The sequence below is a fragment of the Portunus trituberculatus genome, chromosome 15 (assembly GCF_017591435.1).
Source record: "Portunus trituberculatus isolate SZX2019 chromosome 15, ASM1759143v1, whole genome shotgun sequence".
NCBI classification, from domain to species: domain Eukaryota; kingdom Metazoa; phylum Arthropoda; class Malacostraca; order Decapoda; family Portunidae; genus Portunus; species Portunus trituberculatus.
In genome coordinates, this window is record NC_059269.1 from 11,012,947 (window position 1) to 11,033,310 (window position 20,364).

Genomic DNA, 20,364 nt, shown 5'->3' on the forward strand with positions numbered 1-20,364 from the left:
CTTACAAGCCTGAAGGGCGTAAGCGCAGTGTGAGCTAGATAACTCTGAACATTATTCAAAGATAGCTTGAGGCCAACCCTCGCATACACAGCAAGGAACTTAAGGCCAGGAACCTCCTTTGCTGAATGGGGTGAGTGAAACGACTGTGTTCAGATATGTGAAAGGCAACATGGGATACCAGAGTTGCTGCGCAGTTTCAAAACCTTACTTCACACATGGTCACCTTAACAGTATGCTTGCATTTTGTGTCTCAGCACAAAGATTGGGACTTAGGTAAGTGGCATAGGGTACTTTGGTCAGATGAGGCAAGCTTTCAGGTTACAGACAACCAGAGAAACCGTGTGAACCGCAGACCCGGTAGTAACTGTCACGATCCACACTACACAACACACATTAAAACCCAGATTCTTTGATGGTGTGGGGTTGTTTTTCTTACTATGGTCTTGGAAAATTAGTATTTTTGCCTAAGAATGTTCGTATGAACCAAAATAACTACTTTGAGCTAATTCTAGGTGAGTTAGATGAGTGCATGGAAAAGTGCAATGCTGATACGGCAAAGTTAACTGTTGACTGGTTTGATTTCTGCAATGTCAGCCTTTTAAAACTTTGGCCGGCAAATTTGCCAGACCTTAACCCTATAGAGAATCTCTGGGCATACATAAAACTACAGCTAAAGGAGAGAGATAACTCCTCCCTCCTACGCCTCCAAGCCACTACTCAGGACATATGGGACAATATTGACGCTCAGTATCTCCACCACCTGGGTGATTCCCTTCCCAAGATACTCGAAAAGGTCAGGAAGGCATGAGGTTACCCTATCAATTACTAGTTTAGGTGAATACCCTCATTGAAACATATTTTCTGTCATTAATCTCCTTCACAGAATGTCACAGATTCGCACCTTACGCTCTGACCAGCAGTGTAATAGCTGGAGGAGAGATAGAAAGGATAAAGGAGGAGGAGGATTGCTAATAATGGTTCTTGATGATATATGTGTGGAGGATGTGCAATATGGAGAGGAGAAAGTGGAATTAATGGGAGTAACAATCAAAACAGAGGAATTGAAGAAGAGAAAAATTATAGTTTCATATGTGCCACCTAAGACTAATACATGGGAACTGAAGAACATAAAGACATGCAAAGAGATGTGATTAAGTGCTTAGATAACATTATAAGAAGAGATAGAAAAATACTTTTAGTTAGAGATTTTAACTGTAAAAAATAAACAAGAAAGATGGAAGTAATGGATAATGCTGGGCAGTGGAGTGAGGAAGTGTTACAGTTGACTATGGTTAATACAATGGATCAGTAGGTAGAGGAGTCAAGAAGGTACAGGGGGGAAGAAGAACCATCGTTGCTTGACCTAGTATTCACAAAGAAACCAGAGCCCTCTCCAATCATACAATACCTCAGTCCAATAGGAAGAAGTGATCATGTGACATTAGAGATGCAAATTCAGGAGAAAGACGGGATAAGTTACAGAGATGACTATAAAGGAGAGAGATTAAATTATGCAAAAGCAGATTTTGAAAAATTAAGGATCTATTTTGCTGATATTGATTGGAGAAACATTATGTACAGAAAGACAGTACAAAGGAAATATGACATATTCTTACAGAAGTTTGTACCTGTTTATAGAGTTAAGAAAAAAAATACATGCTTGGTACAATGCTAGATGCATACAAGCTAAAAAGACAAAAGACAAAATGTGGAAGAAACTCATAAAACAGAGAAATGACTATAACAGACGGCAGTACAAGGATGCCAGAAATTAATATATTAGAGTAAGGAGAGAGGAAGAATAAAGCTTTGAGAAAATGTGTTGAATAAAAGCAAAGACAAACTCAAACTTTTCTACAAGTTTATTAATGGTAAAACAAAAAACAAGTAAACAATTGAAAAAATAATTAAAGAAGAGAAGACATACCAAGCAGAGAATGAAATGTATGAATTAATGAATGAGAGCTTCAAAATGGTGTTCACTGCAGAAGATTTCATAGAACTTAATAGGACATTGCATTGCCAAGGATAACAGATCACAGTGCACAAAGAGGATATTGGAAGATTATTGGATAAGTTGGACATTAGAAAAGCAATGGGGCCAGATGGTGTATCAGGATGAGTATTAAAAGAATATAAAGAGCAACTACTGGATCCAGTTTGGGAAATAATTACAAGTTCAATAAATGAAGGGAAAGTTCCGCTAGAATGGAAGAGAGCCAACGTAATTCCAATATTTAAAGGAGGAAAGGCAACTGAACCACTAAACTACAGACCAGTGTCACTTACAAGTGTCTTGGGAAGTTGTGTGAAATAATTATCAAAGAAAATGGGTTAAATTTCTAGAAGAGGAGCAAGTCATATTGAACAGACAGTTTGGGTTTAGGAAAGTGAGGTCATGTGTATCATACTTATTAAGATTCTACTCAAAAGTTATTGCAGGACTGGAAAACAGAGATGGATGGGTGGCCACAGTATACCTGGATATTAAAAAGGCTTTTGATAAAGTCCCTCATGGAAGACTACTTTGGAAACTAGAGAACATAGGAGGACTGCAAGGAACTGTGCTAGAATGGATAAGAGATTATTTGAAGGATAGGGAAATGAGAACTGTGATTAGAGATACATATTCATCCTGGGGTAAAGTAACTAGCAAAGTGCCACAAGGGTCAGTGTTAGTCCCCATTATGTTTCAAATTTATATAAATGACCTTCACATTGGGGTAAACAGTTATATAAATTTATTTGTTGATGATGCAAAGCTGCTAAGAGTTATCAAAACCAGAGAGGACTGTCTGCTGTTGCAAGAAGATATAAACAAGATCTTTGAATGGAGCAGTAAGTGGAAATTGGAGTTTAAGGCCAAGAAATGTCACATAATGGAACTAGGAAAGAGTAAAAGAAGACTGGTATGGAACTATTTGATGGGAGAGGAACAAATAATTAAGACTAAAGAGGAAAAGGATGTGAGAGTGATCATACAGGAAAATCTGAGCTAAGAATAAAAGACTGGTATGGAACTATTCGATGGGAGAGGAACAAATAATGAAGAGTAAAAAAGAAAAAGATCTGGGAGTGATCATACAGGAAAATTTGAGCTCCAAAAACCACATAAGCAAGATATTTGGATTATCATATAAAATGCTGACTAATATAAGAGTGGTATTTCAATACATGGACAAAGATATGGTGAAATATTCATCACAAGCATGATACATCCAAGGCTGGAATATGCAGCAGTGGCATGGTCTCCAAGCTCTAAAAAGGATATAAAGAAAATTGGAAAGGATACAGAAGATTGCTACAAAGATGGTGCCAGAATTAAAGGACCTAACATATGAAGAACAACTGAAGGAAATGGGACTGCCAACCTTACAAGATAGAAGAGAACATGGGGACCTAATAACAATGTACAAGATAGTCAATGGCATTGAAAAGATAGACAAAGAAGACCTGGTGCTGTTGACAGAAGAAGATGAAAGGACAAGAGGACATGAAAAGAAGATCAGGATGAGGCAGTGTGTGAATGATATTGGAAAATACAGTTCTCCACATAGAGCAGTGGAAAAGTGGAATACATTGGATAATGAAGTTGTTACAGCACATAATGTGCATAACTTTAAGGAAAAATTAGATAAATGGAGACATGGAGACAGGACACTATGAGCCCTGCTTGAACCCTGTACAATACAACTATGTAAATACACACACACACACACACACACACACACACACACACACACACACACACACACACACTCACCATTCCTGTCTAGGGGATCCCCTTAGGTAAGACAGTAACACATGAAGTTTCTATCTACTTTCTTTCTTTCTTTCTTTCTTTCTTTTTTTCTCTCTCTCTCTCTAAATGCCCTCTCTTAACCTCACCTTTCCTCTCTTTTTCCTACTATTACACACTCACCCAGTTTATCTCTTTTATTGGTATCCTCCCTCACATATTCAGTTTCATTAAGAAACCTTATTCATAAACTCACTTTCATTTATCATCATATGTCTGAACAACATTTGTTTATTATGCTTCACCGATTCAGTCACTCCAGTCTGTGTATGGACTGTGAAAAGACTTCAGACAAAAGTGATTGATCAGCAATGTTAGCTGCTTCAAAGGGGTGGGAGTTTACTTAACATAAGAGGAAGTACAGTATTAATATAGATAGAGAAAATGGCCAAATATCTAGACATAAGATATAAGAAGTCTTTATGAGTACCATCTCTTTCAAAGAGATCTTGGGAACAGCCAGTGTGTGTGTGTGTGTGTGTGTGTGTGTGTGTGTGTGTGTGTGTGTGTGTGTGTGTGTGTGTGTGTGTGTGTGTGTGTGTGTGTGTGTGTGTGTGTGTGTGTGTGTGTGTGTGTGTATGCATGTATTTGTGTGTATTTACCTAGTTGTATTGTACAGGGTTCGAGTGGGGCTCATAGTGTCCTGTCTCCATTTATCCAATTTTTCCTTAAAGTTATGCACATTATGTGTTATAACAACTTCATTATTCAATGCATTCCACTTTTCCACCGTTCTATGTGGAAAACTGTATTTTCCAATATCCTTCATACACTGCCTCATCCTGATCTTTATATGTCCTCTTGTCCTTTTGTCTTCTGTCACCACCACCAGGCCTTCCTTGTCTATCTTTTCAATGCCATTGACTATCTTGTACATTGTTATTAGGTCTCCTCGTTCTCTTCTATCTTGTAAGTTTGGCAGTCCCATTTCCTTCAGTCATTCTTCATATTTTAGGTCCTTTAGTTCCAGTACTATCTTTGTAGCAATCTTCTGTATCCGTTCTAATCTTCTTATATAGAATCTATTTTAGAGCTCAGAGACCACACCACTGCTGCATATTCCAGCTTTGGATGTATCATGCTTGTGATAATTTTTACCATCATATCTCTGTCCATAAGTTGAAATGCCACTCTTATATTAGTCAACATTTTATATGATAATCCAAATGTCTTGCCTATGTGTTTTTTGGGGTTCAGATTTTCTTGTATAATCACTCCCAGATCTTTTTCTTCTTTAGTCTTCATTATTTGTTCCTTTCCCATCACATAGTCCCATACTGGTCTTCTCTTGCTGTTTTCTAGTTATATTACATGGCATTTCTTGGCATTGAACTCCAATTTCCACTTCTTACTCCACTTATAGATTTTGTGTATATTTCCCTCTAACAGTAAGCAGTCCTCCCAGATTTTGATAACTCTTAGCATCCTTGCATCATCAGTAAATAAATTAATATAACTGTTTACCTCATTGTGAATGTCGTTTACTAAATCTGAAACATAATAGGAGCTAACACTATTTACGTAGTTGTAGGTAAACACAGTGTGTGTGTGTGTGTGTGTGTGTGTGTGTGTGTGTGTGTGTGTGTGTGACATGAGTTTCTGCAGATATTTCTAGAGATAAAAGTAAAGATTATTCTAGTTTGAAAATGTTCAGTACACATATACATCTTAAGGCTCTGATTAGCCACGGTATGAAATTTAAGTGTGGCCAGGGGACAGATATATTGACCAGCAAGTCCAGGAGGGTAACCATGGTAGAGAAACTCCATTTCCACACACTCCACATTACTTTGTGTGGCATTGCTAGCTGTTAGGAAAGTAGTATTAAGAGTCCAGAACTTTTTATTTATCTATTTTTAATATTTCTTTAAAGTAAATTGGAAAAATGGAAGATATAGACAAATTTCATAAAATATCTATCAAAGACATCAAGTCTAAATGCTGATTAGGTAACTTAGGATGAAAATCTTAAATGTATGAAACTGGCAAGAACAAAACTTACATTATAAATCTTTGAAAGCTAAATTCATGAATTTAGTGATACATACGACACTTTGGTCAAAAAGTAAATGTAGATATAGATCATGAAAACTAAAATTAAGATGCAAGTGCAATATGGAATGTATTCGGTAAGTTTAGGCATATGTTGGGATAATCCTTTCTATATATTTCTATATTCTTATTCAGTATATCAGTCCACCATAACAGATGGAAAGTAAGTACGTAAACCAGTGGAAAATAAAGAAAATAAGAAGTGCACACCAAAAAATAGAGATGTCAGTTTAGCTAAGGCTTCCAGCCATGCTGGAAGACTCTTTATTGGTATTTGTGGTTCTTCCCCTTGGCATTGTTATTTTGTTTGCCAGAGTCAGCTATTCAGATCTGCATGTGGATGCTCTGGCAGGCATGTTTTGGTGCACCACCCAAGTCAGTCTCAGGCTTTGTAATCTTGTAAAAAAAAGTTCTGCTCTTGTTTGGATGCTGAAAGATCAGGGTCTTTGAGTTACCAAGCCATTCTTCAGCTTGGCGGGGGACAGTTCAACACAGTGGTTTATTAATGTACCAACAACTAATCACCGTATCAAGATAGTTATCAGAAAATAATAGAATAGATCCACACTGATAAATCTTAAGAAAAATTGCCATATCAATTGGTCACATTCCATCAAATTACCAATATAGATATTGGAAATGCTTTATGATAGAATCATCATCAACATTCATAAGTAAGTTTTCTGCAGTCCAGTTTTATATGCAGTGAGACCTTGATATCTCAGCACAGGTAGTGATCTTCCCATACAGGCTTTCAATTGTTCTTTAAATAAAGGAAAGGTATTTGTTACTATTCATTCTTCATTCAGTGGTGTCATTTAGTCACAGTAGCATAGTAATGTAACAGAATAGGCTACCCTCTAAAAATGGGATCTGTATGCCAAGACCAATACTACCAAGATTTTCCAAATGATGAGATAAAAGATCTTATTGTATTAATTCTTACAAATCTTAGGAATTTAAAGGTGAATATTATACTCTAGTGATACTAGTACAGGGAGTTTTGCCACCAAAAACCTTGCTTTTATAGTGAAGGATTTTACCTTTTAGCTTTCAAGCTTAAGCTTAAATAAACTGAGTTTTAGAGTAGAAAATAATTAACTTAATATGTGTTAACAATGTTAAATATTTTCAAGCTTTAATTAATTGTCATTCACTTAATTTTCTTTCTGCTAAATTAATCATACAAAAGTGTTAATTTTCTATTCACTACTATAATCTTCATAGGACACATTTTCACTGTGGAGAATAGAATAGGGTATCACAAGGTATGCATACCAGGAACAAGATTAATTGACCATGGATTGCTGAGGTAATTCACCATGAAGCACAACAAAACCTCTAGTTCAAGTGTGAGTTTTAAACTTTGATGCCTATATCCATGGCTGTTGGTCTTGTCCATATCTAGAGTGGTGTGGTGAGGTACATCACCTCACACCTTTCACCCAAGGATACTTTAACTTACCAACCATATGTAGTAAACCCACAAAAGAGCTCAAATATTGGAAAGAATGATGAACATTTTTTAATTGTATGATTTTAGTAACTAAATATTTTGCTATGCATTTGCATATTACAGCTAATGTCCAACAGTTTTTATTTATATCTCTGCTTAGCATGAAATGAAGAACAGACTTGAAGCATTTAGCTCATCACTGATAAATTAGGACATAAATTTGAAAATCCTTATCTGTGCATATTGGCAATTTTTTTGTGCATATTGAGTGCACTGCAGCATCTGCTGCCTTGCATCATTGATATATTCAGACTTAATGAATGAGATTTTTCCCGAGTTCACTTCAGTTTATCTCTTAGGAAAAGCAGAATATGGGTTTTTGCAGTATTATATAAATCTAATCAGTTTCAGATCACCACACCTAGGAAACAGTTTACATATCAGCTCATTAGAGGACATTTGGTGGCATTTTTGCTTTGTCCATCATCCACAATCTTTCTCATTCTTTGCCTACCATCCCTTTTCAAAGTTAATCACTTGAAGGAAACATAAGCATGGAAAACATTTAGCAATAGTTATTCCATCAGGCCAATAAGCCATCAAAGGATTGAGACCAGAAAAGTCATGAAAATATCATCATAAAGGATTTCAGTAACACATACTATGTAGTCAGAAACAGAGATGAAGTAGCAACAAGCACCACGTCATCCAGTGTGGAGTTGTTGACAGACATTATATACTATAGCTAGTTACCTACCAGGTAAATATACACACATACAGAAATATAAAATAAATATAAATTAGACAGAATCACAAGAATGTGATTTGTACACAGTATGCAGAAAACAAATAGAGATAATACATTGATTGCTGGATCAGTGATAACATCCTCAGCCTTCATCTGAAAGGCCAAGGTTTGCACCTGCTCAGCTGCAAAAGTTTACCACATTGAGTGATCAATTATTTCCCTCCTCAAGTAAGGATGCAAGAATAAGAATGTGCTGTGTGAAAGATCACAGCCTTGACCATAGATTAGAATATATTGATAAATGAACTTTTACTAGAAAGATAATAGCTGGCGATTAACTATTTACCAATACTAACGTGTAATAACAATAATAATCATAATTATAATGATAATAATAACATAACATCCTAAAATGTGAGATACATATGCAGTGAATGCTGACCTGTGTGTGCAAGGACTGTAGATATTTTCCCATTCTTTTAATATTATTCTATTTAGCATTATAATTTTACTTTTCATCTTTCTCTTTCTTGAATAACACTTGTATGAATAGGAATAATATCATTGTATTTTAGAGACAGCACTTTCTGTGAAAAGTTGAGATATAGATAAAACCCAGTAATTCACAGTTTAAAACTATAAATTGACATGGAAGAAAGTAATTATTGTCCGTATTCTACAGTTTTTTTTTTTTTTTTTTTTTTTTTTTTTTTCCTTCACTGTTCTTGATGCCATTGCTTATTGTATCCCTCAGACTGATGAGTGATGGCAGTCACAGTGCCCTTGTAGGCAGGGGTCTCATTAGTCAGAGACATTCAAGAATACTGAGTACTGAAAACAGTACAGATAGATTGTATCATTCTCATGGTTTTCTTTAAGCCATAACTTCCATAAGTGCTGTACCAATATTTTTAATATCAATTAAATAAATCAAATTATCAACACATCCATAACATGTAATTTGCTTTATTATTTGATCATAAATCTTAATATTGAACCTTTAATAAATCTCCATTATATGTAATTCACAATTCATAAAGGATAGTAAGATATATTACAGATATTCTTCAATTCAGGTTTGTTATAGTTATTTCAATAAATGCTAGATTATGAACAATATGATGTATATATATATATATATATATATATATATATATATATATATATATATATATATATATATATATATATATATATATATATATATATATATATATATATATATATACACACACACATACACATATGTATATACACATATGTGTGTGTATGATACATAGTATATCAATATATATGAAAAGCAACACTGCAGGCTAAAGCCCATATCCTTTCCTATGTCATTTGTTTGGATTTGTGTTTATGTTCTAACCACATAGCTGCTTGTCCTCTGCATCATTTTGTTTATGTTTGGCTTGCAGTACTGGTGAGTGTTTCAGTGTGTCAATAGCCATTTTGGATCCATGTTAAATGCATGTTACATCTGCTCCTAGAAACTGTGACGCATCACAACCTTACCTTTTTCTTGTTTGAAATGTGAAAATGTTCATCATATTTAGTATGTAAATAGCACAGAGAATTTATTATACTTCTTGATCATTTACTTGCATGTTCTTTTTTTACAGCTCAGCAAATATTATTCTTTGTCATATTCTTTGTTTGCCTTTACTTATTTTATTACATTCATGTGCCTGCATTGTATTTGTTGGACATTCTTTTAGGTGATTATGATTTGAATGCCATGAATTTACTTAAGAAATACTAAGATATTTTGAAAAATTGGTAATCAATGAAAACAAAGTAATGTATTTAAAACTTCATATATTTCCAAGGCATAGCTGCATACACTACACAGCAGACATGACACCCCATAGCCTCATAGTGCAATGCTGGACTTTCTCTTAGGCATTCCTAATTACAGTAGAACACCTCTCTCTCTCTCTCTCTCTCTCTCTCTCTCTCTCTCTCTCTCTCTCTCTCTCTCTCTCTCTCTCTCTCTCTCTCTCTCTCTCTCTCTCTCTCTCTCTCTCTCTCTCTCTCTCTCTCTCTCTCTCTCTCTCTCTCTCTCTAACATTTTCTTAGGGGATGAGTTTCATTCTATGCATTGCTGTTAACAGTTACTACTATCTGAAATACTGTTTTACAGACCATCTGTTCTGTATTAGTTACTTTAAATAGATGTGGATTGTACACTCACAAGTATTTATGCTGCCTTTTATAAATACTGTATTATCCAAATCAATTAACTTTTACAGAATAATTATGCTTCATAGTGTATAATGATGTGCAATCTGGATCTCACAGTATGCTGTTATGAAAATACAGTAGCATTTGTTATGTTATAAATCACATTTCTTAATCACCATACAAAACTGTGCACTTATGCCTTGGAAGTATTTTCAGAAGGTATGGTACTGAATGCAGGAAGATAACTATACTTCACAAAGTAAAGTAACAATATGAGTAAAACAGGGGTGTTGTAAATTGCACATCCCACAGTTTTAAAGAACAAATCTTCATTATTTTCTGTATATAAAGAAATGGAAGCAATCATAATTTATCCTAACAAAAGAGAGTACTGGCCATTGTAAAATACAGGCCTTATCAGTCACTTGTATGTTCCCATTATTCATAAGCTAATATTTATATATCATAAATTTCCTTTTTTAAGTGCAATATCTCAAATATATTATGACTTACTTGTATGCCCTATATAGTTATTGCTAATCCTTGCTTGTTTGGCACCAATCAATATTTAAGGACGTATTTTCCACAAAACCTCTAGAAAACTATAACTTGACTAATCCTTCACAGTACTTAGAATATGTACGTTTTATAAACTTTCATCAGCCTTGAAAGTAAATTCACACATTTGTCCATCTCTTTGTTTTCCACTTGAGTTGTGTGTTTGGAGCATTGCTCCTCCCAGCCCTCTCTCACCTGCACGGCCGCCTGCAGTGTCTGCACAGTGCACCCTCAGGCGAGCCTTACCGACGACTAACGCTCAGAGTTTCCTAGTTCCCCCCTCAGCTCAAGATGCAGATGGAGGAGAAGTTTAAGAAGCAGTTCCCCACACGGAAAGAGCTGGAGATTGTGTCTTCAACCAGACGTTGGAAGAAGATGGATTCAGCAGCAAAGACAATTCAGCAGGCATGGCGTGCCTTTTTAAAGTAAGTGCATCTTTTTGTTGTGATCTTAATTTTGTATGTTAAATATAAGTAATTTTCTTTATATATTCATTTCTAGCAAACTTAAAATCAGTGGTAAAGCATAAATACTGTATTGAAGTTAACAGTGTGCAAACTATAGTTATTCTATTACTTTGAAATTCACTCTGTGATAGAAAGTACCTGTGACATGGATGGCTTTGAAACGTTTAATGCTACTGTTTACCAAAGTGTAGTTATTGATTGTGAAAGGAGCATTGCTAAAGACCATATAAGTCTCAAGAAAATGAAAATAATCATAGAGCGACATTATGTGCAGTATATATAGTTCTCAGAAAGAAAAGTATTACATTTTTCATCTTTTTTAGTTAACATGATAATCTGACATTTTTTTTCCTATTCACCTAAATATTTATCATGCTATCAGTACCATGAATGCTGTTTTCCTTTTCACCTAAATATTTATCATGCTATCAGTACCATGAATGCTGTTTTCCTTTTCAAAACTCAGTACATAACCCTTGAAACTTGTACTAAGCAGCCTTGCTATCACAGTGTGTGGTGTGTGAGTGGTCTCGGTCTTACTCGAACATTGGTCAGTATGAGTTCTAAGCTCTTTTCGTAGGGGGAACAGGTGGTTGGGTGACCATAAATGAATGACACACACACACACACACACACACACACACACACACACACACACACACACACACACACACACACACACACACACACACACACACACACACACACACACACACACACACACACACACACACACACACACACACACACACACACAGGCCCTGTAAAACTACAACTAGGTAAATACACACACACACACAGGGGATCTGATACAAGTTTATAAATTCATTAATGGAATGGATCAAGTGTATAATGAGAAATTAATCCTGAGAGAAGAATCCTGATTAGAAGCACAAGATCGCATAGTAAGAAACTGAGGAAGGGAAGATATCTGAGAGATGTTAAAAAATATAGTTTCCCGCAAAGATGTGTTGAGACTTGGAACAGTTTGAGTGAGGAAGTGGTGTCAGCAACGAGTGTGCATAGTTTTAAAGAGAAATTGGATAAGTGTAGATATGGAGACGGGGCCACACGAGCATAAACCCCAGGCCCTGTAAAACTACAACTAGGTAAACACACACACACACACACACACACACACACACACACACACACACAGAACTGGAAAAAAATGATGAAAGATTAAATCAATGTACTCAAGATGAAGGGAAATTGTGATAGGATACAACTGAGGAAAATCATGTAAAATGTTTAGATTAAAAGAAAAAAATAATTCATGAAAAATAAAGATAATGAGGAAATAAGGAATTGGAGTAGAAAAAAAGTGATAGTGGTTAAAACTCCAACTTTTATTGAGGAAAAGGAGGCATTTGATGATAAAAGAGAAATAAAATACTTTGGGAAAACAGATTATCAAGATGGAAATGTTCATTACGGTTATGGTGGTGCAGCAGTTCACCAAAAAGACTTAACATGGTGAAGATTCATTCAGCCAGGATTTAGTAATTCATAGAGATAAGTTTTGTGGAACTTTCATAAAATGATTAAAAATATCTTTCAAAATAGATACTTACAAACAACTGTCTGGAAATTAATGTGCTCATAAGTCAGGGAGCATCTGTAGTATGTCTCTAACTTAACTCCTTCAGGTTTAGGAAATTCTTCAGCTATACTTGACTTCCAAAGTGGACTACACTGTGGCCCACTTCCTCACCACAGAGAACTCTATTCTGAGAGACCACCAGCTTTACCTTTCATTATCCTTTCACTGACCAATCTGGTGAACTGGCCTGTAATATTATAATCTTTTTATCCTTCACAATCTACAATAATTAATATTCCCCAGAGATTTGCTTAGAATACTCAACCTTTTCCTAACATCTTATCCTATTTATTCTGCTGCCTTGTAGTTTCTATCAGTCTCTGATCACAATCTCATATCTGCATTTCACTCAATTGCTCCTTTTCCTCCTCAGGATTCTCTAAAGTGTAGATTTCTTTGCCATCTTACTCTGTTTGTGGTCAAGGCCAGATTTTCTCTGTCTACGGCATTGCCATTTTTCCTCGGTTCTGATCAGTGAATGATGGCCTGACACCACTAGGCTTCACTGCACCCTGACCTGACCTGACCCCTCACCTGTTTCGATGTTTCACTCTCTCACTCATATGATTTATATTTGATTACTTGCTGGTTATAATTTTCAGTTGCATTGTACAATACATTTTAGAATTTTTTACTTTATTTATCACCATGTCAAATTTACATACAACTTGTGATATAGTTTTAATTTAGCAATAGCCAAAAATCACTATAGCTTCAGCCTGGCTAAAACAGGACTCTCAGAGATTTAAACTAAATATTTCTATTCTCTATATAGCATTAGAAATATATATTTATGCATCTAACTGAAGGAGCATCATGGAAACACTGAGGAATTGACCTGAAGGTGGAACAAATTGGCCATGAGAGCCTTTCACTGGGAATCAAACCTCTCAAGACATTCATAGAAACACGAGTCCAGCGTGTCACTCATTGTGTTAAAATGATCATCATACCTCAAGTAGATTTTCATCAGACCTGGTTGTCTTGTCACTGCACCACTATACTCCTCTGCACAAACTAAAACAACATATAAGGCAATATATAGATACTTAAGAAATCAGTATTTAGCAATATCTAATACCTCTTTCATATATAAACATTTCTTAAGGCTGAATCACCAACTATTTATCTAATGAACTTTGGATGTAGCACTCACTTCTCACCTACTGCCTATACAGTTATCAATCATATAGATCAACACACCACTCCACAAAGTTATTGCTAATGAGGCATACTTCACATTTTACACTGCATTTCATGTAGACTTGTCAGTTTGTTACTGAGTGAGAAAAACACTGAGATGTGTGCTATCGTAGTTCTTATCAAAAAGTTATGTAATACTCATTTCAGTTCCTAATGACACATCTCCCAGTAGTCTCTGGTTATTTTCTTAATTTCCCTAGCTGAAATATGTGGATTTCCTTCTACCTGATGTTTTGCAAGGCTGACAGTGCAAGGAGGCACTTTCTGCAACATTGATTGCCAGCAAGTCATATCCAACACACTGCATTTCCCAGCAAAAGCAACTCTATTGACCATATGCTGAGGAGTGAGAAGGACCTGGGGACATATGCAGTGGCTTTGGTACCGGAGGGCAGAGGTTGTCATGTAGCACTTACTTCACTGTCCTCAAAGATGCATCTCCCAATAGTCTCAGGTTAATTTTACTTAGTTCCCCTCGCTAAAGTAAATTAACTTAATTATATTTCTAAGATTTACAAAATTAGCTGTTTGGGAGATATTTCTTTCCCAAAATTAGGATTGTTTTCTCTATGAGTCAGCTTTTCCATCCCACTATAAGAAGATTTTCTTAGCCAATGTAGAATTAAATGCAGTGTAACACCAAATTTTAATAAAATTTTCCTTCATTGAATGGCTTACCTTATGAAGTCATACAAAACTCAGTATAGTAATCCCTCAATAAACTGAAGTGATTGAAGGGAACAGTGGTCAGTTTAACCAGCAGCTTGGGCTGTTTAAGGTGTCATATATCCACTGCCTATGCTAAGTTATTAACTAATAATAATAACTCATATGGATGTCCACTGCCTTAAGACTTTGATCCTGTACTGTATTGCATATTATACTTTGTTTACCTAATGTAATATACTATATTACTTTACTGTACAAACTATAAAAATTTACTTTGAGAAAACTTTATGCATAGAGACAGCCAGGCACAAATTGAAGGGGTTGGCAGGATTTTAGGCAATTACTTTTTCTCTTGCACTAAAACAACCACCACATTCACCAAGTTTGTTTTTGTAAATACTATCTATTCAGCCACCCCTGCCTCTGCCTCTCACTACTGACCAGTTCACCTTTTAAGTCAAGAGTAGTTTAGATTAGAAATTCAGAATATTGAGGTTCCTTTTATCAAGGGATTACTGTATTTTTGTATTTGACTTTTGCTAAGCTCCACATATTGAAGGCATGAGACCACAGGAAGCAGAATAGCACAAATTCACAGCTGCATGATGTCATACTAAATAACATCAATGCCAAGCAAAGAACTGGTGCATGATATATATTCTCTCTCTCTCTCTCTCTCTCTCTCTCTCTCTCTCTCTCTCTCTCTCTCTCTCTCTCTCTCTCTCTCTCTCTCTCTCTCTCTCTCTCTCTCTCTCTCTCTCTCTGAGTACCAGATTGCCTGTTAAATCTGTCAGATATTCAACACACTCATCTTGCCTTCTAGAGCAGACATTTAATGTACATAAAAAGATGTTCACAGTACATATCTTTGCATTGGATGCTTTCTCTTCAGCAACAGCAGCAGCAGATAGTTGGCAGTCCTTTCTGTGTGTGTGTGTGTGTGTGTGTGTGTGTGTGTGTGTGTATGTACATGTGTGTGTGTCTATAACAGCATTTCAATTTGATGGGCAGTCCTTGTAACACAAAATATTGCTCAGAACTGTGTTGCACCTGCGTTGATGGTTGTACAGAAAGATTATTCTCTCCTTGTGTAGATTTTGGACCTAACTGATGGAACACTTATAGTCCAGGGCAAAAGTAAGACCTGAATAGAGTGCTGTGCACAGTTATCTCAGTTTTGGCCAGGGTGGTGCGAGTGGCCTTTCTAATGTGAGACATCTCATAAAAAACAAACTGAATATCCATTTCTACAATTGTTAGGAGTTTATATTCACATGTTCACCTGCAATTCTCAATCAACTCCAGAACAGTACTCCTTATGTATTGATTTACAAATATGAATTTGCTATACATGAAATGTGTTCTGTTCATCTGTTCTCTGTTATTGAAATCACTAATATTATTGAGGTGTATATTATTGAATTTTGTTTTTATATTTGAAGTGACAGACCAGACTATTACTATGATGGTAAATTACAGAAGGATGACAAGAAATGAGGATACAATACGCTCTTCTGGAGACACGCACGATGAGGCTGGCTTGCAGCTCCAGTACCTAGATTAATACCTGCCATCCTCCTCAGTGTAAAAGATTTTTTTTTCACATTTTACATTGATGTGGTGTTGCTGCTGTGTTACAAAATGTCCTTCACAGTAAAAAAATTAACACCTAATGTAGATATAAGTAGAAGTTGAAGCAATGCAACATTCAACTCAATGTTATTTGCTTTATATTCTAAATCACTAATGGACACAAGCTCAACTAAAACAGTGTACAGGAGTGATAGAAGAAGGATGCTGAAAATATCTAAGCCATCAAAATTGGCTTGCATGATAAAATTTATTCATATCTCTCTCTCTCTCTCTCTCTCTCTCTCTCTCTCTCTCTCTCTCTCTCTCTCTCTCTCTCTCTCTCTCTCTCTCTCTCTCTCTCTCTCTCTCTCTCTCTCTCTCTCTCTCTCTCTCAAAAACAAATAATAAACTTGGCATAAATCAGTATCCCTCCATTTGTAATTTTTAGTAAAGTATTATGCAATTTCAAGGTTATCTTAAATCATATGCTAAATGTGACACACACACACACACACACACACACACACACACACACACACACACACACACACACACACACACACACCATGGGCAGTTTGAGGCTCATATTGATAAGATGTTTGGAGAAACGTATAATTTGATAAAAAATATTGGATTAGCCTTCCATTATATGGATAAAGATATGATGAAGAAATTAATTAGTACGGTAATTAGACCAAGATTGGAATATGCTGGAGTGGTTTGGTCCCCTTATAAAAAGAAGCATATAAGGAAGTTGGAGAGATTGCAGAGAATGGCAACAAAAATGGTTCCGGAATTGGCAGAAATGACCTATGAGGAGAGATTAAAAGAAATGAATTTGCTTACCTTGGAACAAAGAAGAGAAAGAGGAGATTTAATACAGGTTTATAAACTGTTGAACGGACTGGATGAAGTGGATAATGAGCAAATGATGTTGAGAGAGGAAAACTTAAATAGAACTACGAGATCGCATAGTAAAAAGATAGCCAAGGGAATATGCTTGAAGGATGTGAAGAAATATAGTTTCCCACAAAGATGTGTGGAGGTGTGGAATGGTTTGAGTGAGGAGGTGGTGTCAGCGAGGAGTGTGCATAGTTTTAAAGGAAAGTTGGATGTGTGTAGATATGGAGACGGGGCCACACGAGTATGATACCCAGGCCCTGTAAAATTACAACTAGGTGAATACAACTAGGTGAATACACACACACACACACACATATGAAAGAGATTAAAGTAACCAAGCTTAAAATAAAAAAGTTGATGACGGAACTAGATGAGGAAAAGGCAATGGGACCAAATGAAGTCTCAGGCAGAATACTGAAAGAATGTAGGGAAGAACTAGCAAATGCTATATACAACATCATAAAATGCTCAATAGAAAATGGAACAGTGCCAGTGGAGTGGAAAAGAGCTGAGGTGGTTCCCATATATAAGAGCAGAAGGAAGGAAGAACCTTTAAATTACAGACCGGTATCACTAACTAGTGTAATATGCAAGATGTGTGAAAAAGTAATAAAGAAGCAATGGATTGAGCTTCTTGAAGACAATTTGGTTTTAGAAAAGGTCGGTCATGTGTAACAAATTTATTGAGTTTCTACTCTAGAATAGTTGATAAAGTACAAGAGAGAGAGGGATGGATTGACTGTATTTATTTAGATTTAAAAAAGGCGTTTGATAAAGTGCCACATGAAAGATTACTATGGAAGTTAGAGGAGAAGGGTGGCTTAAAAGGAAGCACATTGAGATGGATGAAAAATTACTTGAGGGGGAGAGAAATAAGGACAATAGTTAAAGATATGAAGTCCAAGTGGAGAACAGTAGACAGCGGAGTGCCACAGGGGTCAGTATTGGCACCAATACTTTTTCTCGTATATATAAACGACATGCCAGAGGGAGTGAACAGCTACATAAATCTGTTTGCGGACGATGCGAAACTGTGCAGAGTCATTAAACAAAAAGAGGATTGTGAAATACTACAGGAAGACTTAAACAAGATCTGGAAATGGAGTAAAAAATGGGAGATGGAATTCAATGTGGACAAAAGCCATGTCATGGAAATGGGAAAAAGTGAAAGACGACCAGTGGGAATCTATAAGATGGGAGATGGAGTAGAACTAGAAAAAGTAAAAAGGAAAAGGACTTGGGAGTGACAATGGAAGAAAACAATCAACCGGTAAGCCATATTGATAGAATTTTCAGAGAGACGTATAATTTGCTAAGGAATATTGGATTAGCATTTCACTATATGGACAAAGAAATGATGAAGAAATTGATAAGTACTAAAATAAGACCTAGATTGGAATATGCAGGAGTTGTGTGGACCCCCATAAAAGAAACACACAAGGAAATTGGAGAGACTACAAAAAATGGCTACAAGAATGGTTCCAGAATTTAAAGGGATGACATATGAGGAGAGACTAAAAGCTATGGATCTACCAACCCTGGAACAGAGAAGAGAGAGAGGGGATCTGATACAAATTTATAAATTGATTAACAGAATGGATCAAGTGGATAATGAGAAACTAATCCTTAGAGAAGAATATGACATTAGAAGCACAAGATCGCATAGTAAGAAACTGAGGAAGGGAAGATATCTGAGAGATGTTAAAAAATATAGTTTTCTGCAAAGATGTGTTGAGACTTGGAACAGTTTGAGTGAGGAAGTGGTGTCAGCAAAGAGTGTGCATTTTAAAGAAAAATTGGATAAGTGTAGATATAGAGACGGGGCCACACGAGCATAAAGCCCAGGTCCTGTAAAACTACAACTAGGTAAATACACACACACACACACACACACATAGCCAAGACTTTCTTCAAAGGGAGGTTGCCCAGACAAAACACTATATGTATATTGTTTAAGTCTTGAGACATGACTCAATGAAATTGCTTAATTTCTTGCGTTGGAGGATACTGAAAAGCCAGCTTTGGGAAATGTACGTATAAGAAACTTAAAACCTTGCCAGAAAATTTACATTAAAGTGGAATGAAACACATCCTTCCAAGAGAATATTTACTGAGCAACACACTTTGTGAATAATACCAAGCACCACCACTTTGATATTTACATTGTGAATACTCACTACCATGTACTTCCTATAAGTTGAGCCAGACTTTTTATACAACATAGTATGAGTACTATGTATGCTGTATTTTTACTTTTATCCACAAGAATGATAAGTATTTTCTAGCTTGAGGGATATGTTTCCTGTAAAACAAATATAATATTTAAAATATCTTGGATTCTTTGTTTTAAGGCACGTAACTTTTGTTTAGAAATGTTCGATACACAAGTAACATGATCTTCCTCATTCTATAAAGTGTAAGATGGTAAGTGTACTAAGTGGTCACTTCTTTTCTTATATTTTCTTTTATCCATTCATATTACAGAACTATACATAGAACATAATGGAGACTTGACATGAAACAACAACAAAATGAAAACCATTATCATGGCAAATGCCTATGATCAGTTGTCCTGCAATGCATTATCTAAGGTTTAGAAGAAAAAGTATAATGAACATGACAGCATAGTTTTACAATATACTTTTGCAAATCATTAGATTGTGTCATTTAAGAATTTGCTTATTCTTTCCTTTAATATATCCTAAGACATATCTTTTACTAAACCTACAGAGTAGTACATTAATTAAGTCAGTTTCTAAATATCTTAGCAGGGCTTAATCAATAAGAGTTAAAACTTATTTTTTAGTACAGTGTAAAAGAATAGTATTATTTTGCATATTGAGCTTATAATTATGCAATATGCATACCTATGCATATTAATATTTTTATTTTACTATGTCCTGTCTGCTTGCCACAGAGCAAATGTTATCTTTTCTAAATTTTTACCTAAACAGCACATATCTATCTTCCTCTTTTCATTCTATATCTTTGCTTACCATAGCTATGCAGTCACCATAAACAAAAGATGCTGTGAATGCTAGCTTTTGATTTGACACTTGGATGTATATACTATATACTATATTGCTTTATTATAAACTGACAGGTCACCAAGCTCCACATTATGGACCATGGTCTGTGTTTGAATGTTAC

The 20,364-nt window shown here is 35.6% G+C and overlaps 1 protein-coding gene across 12 annotated transcripts in view; it reads left to right on the forward strand.

Annotated features, from left to right (window-relative positions):
* LOC123504073 (sodium channel protein 60E-like) overlaps nt 1-20,364 on the forward strand; it is a 503,673-nt gene that overhangs the window by 479,635 nt on the left and 3,674 nt on the right. For 11 of the 12 annotated variants that reach the window (XM_045254356.1, XM_045254344.1, XM_045254346.1 and 8 more), the window contains one exon: nt 11,071-11,222. In XM_045254356.1, the coding sequence (XP_045110291.1) occupies nt 11,071-11,222 (152 nt within the window). Of the gene's footprint in view, nt 1-11,070; nt 11,223-16,218; nt 16,324-20,364 lie in introns of all 12 variants that reach the window. The other variant, XM_045254355.1, reaches the window with a different exon arrangement.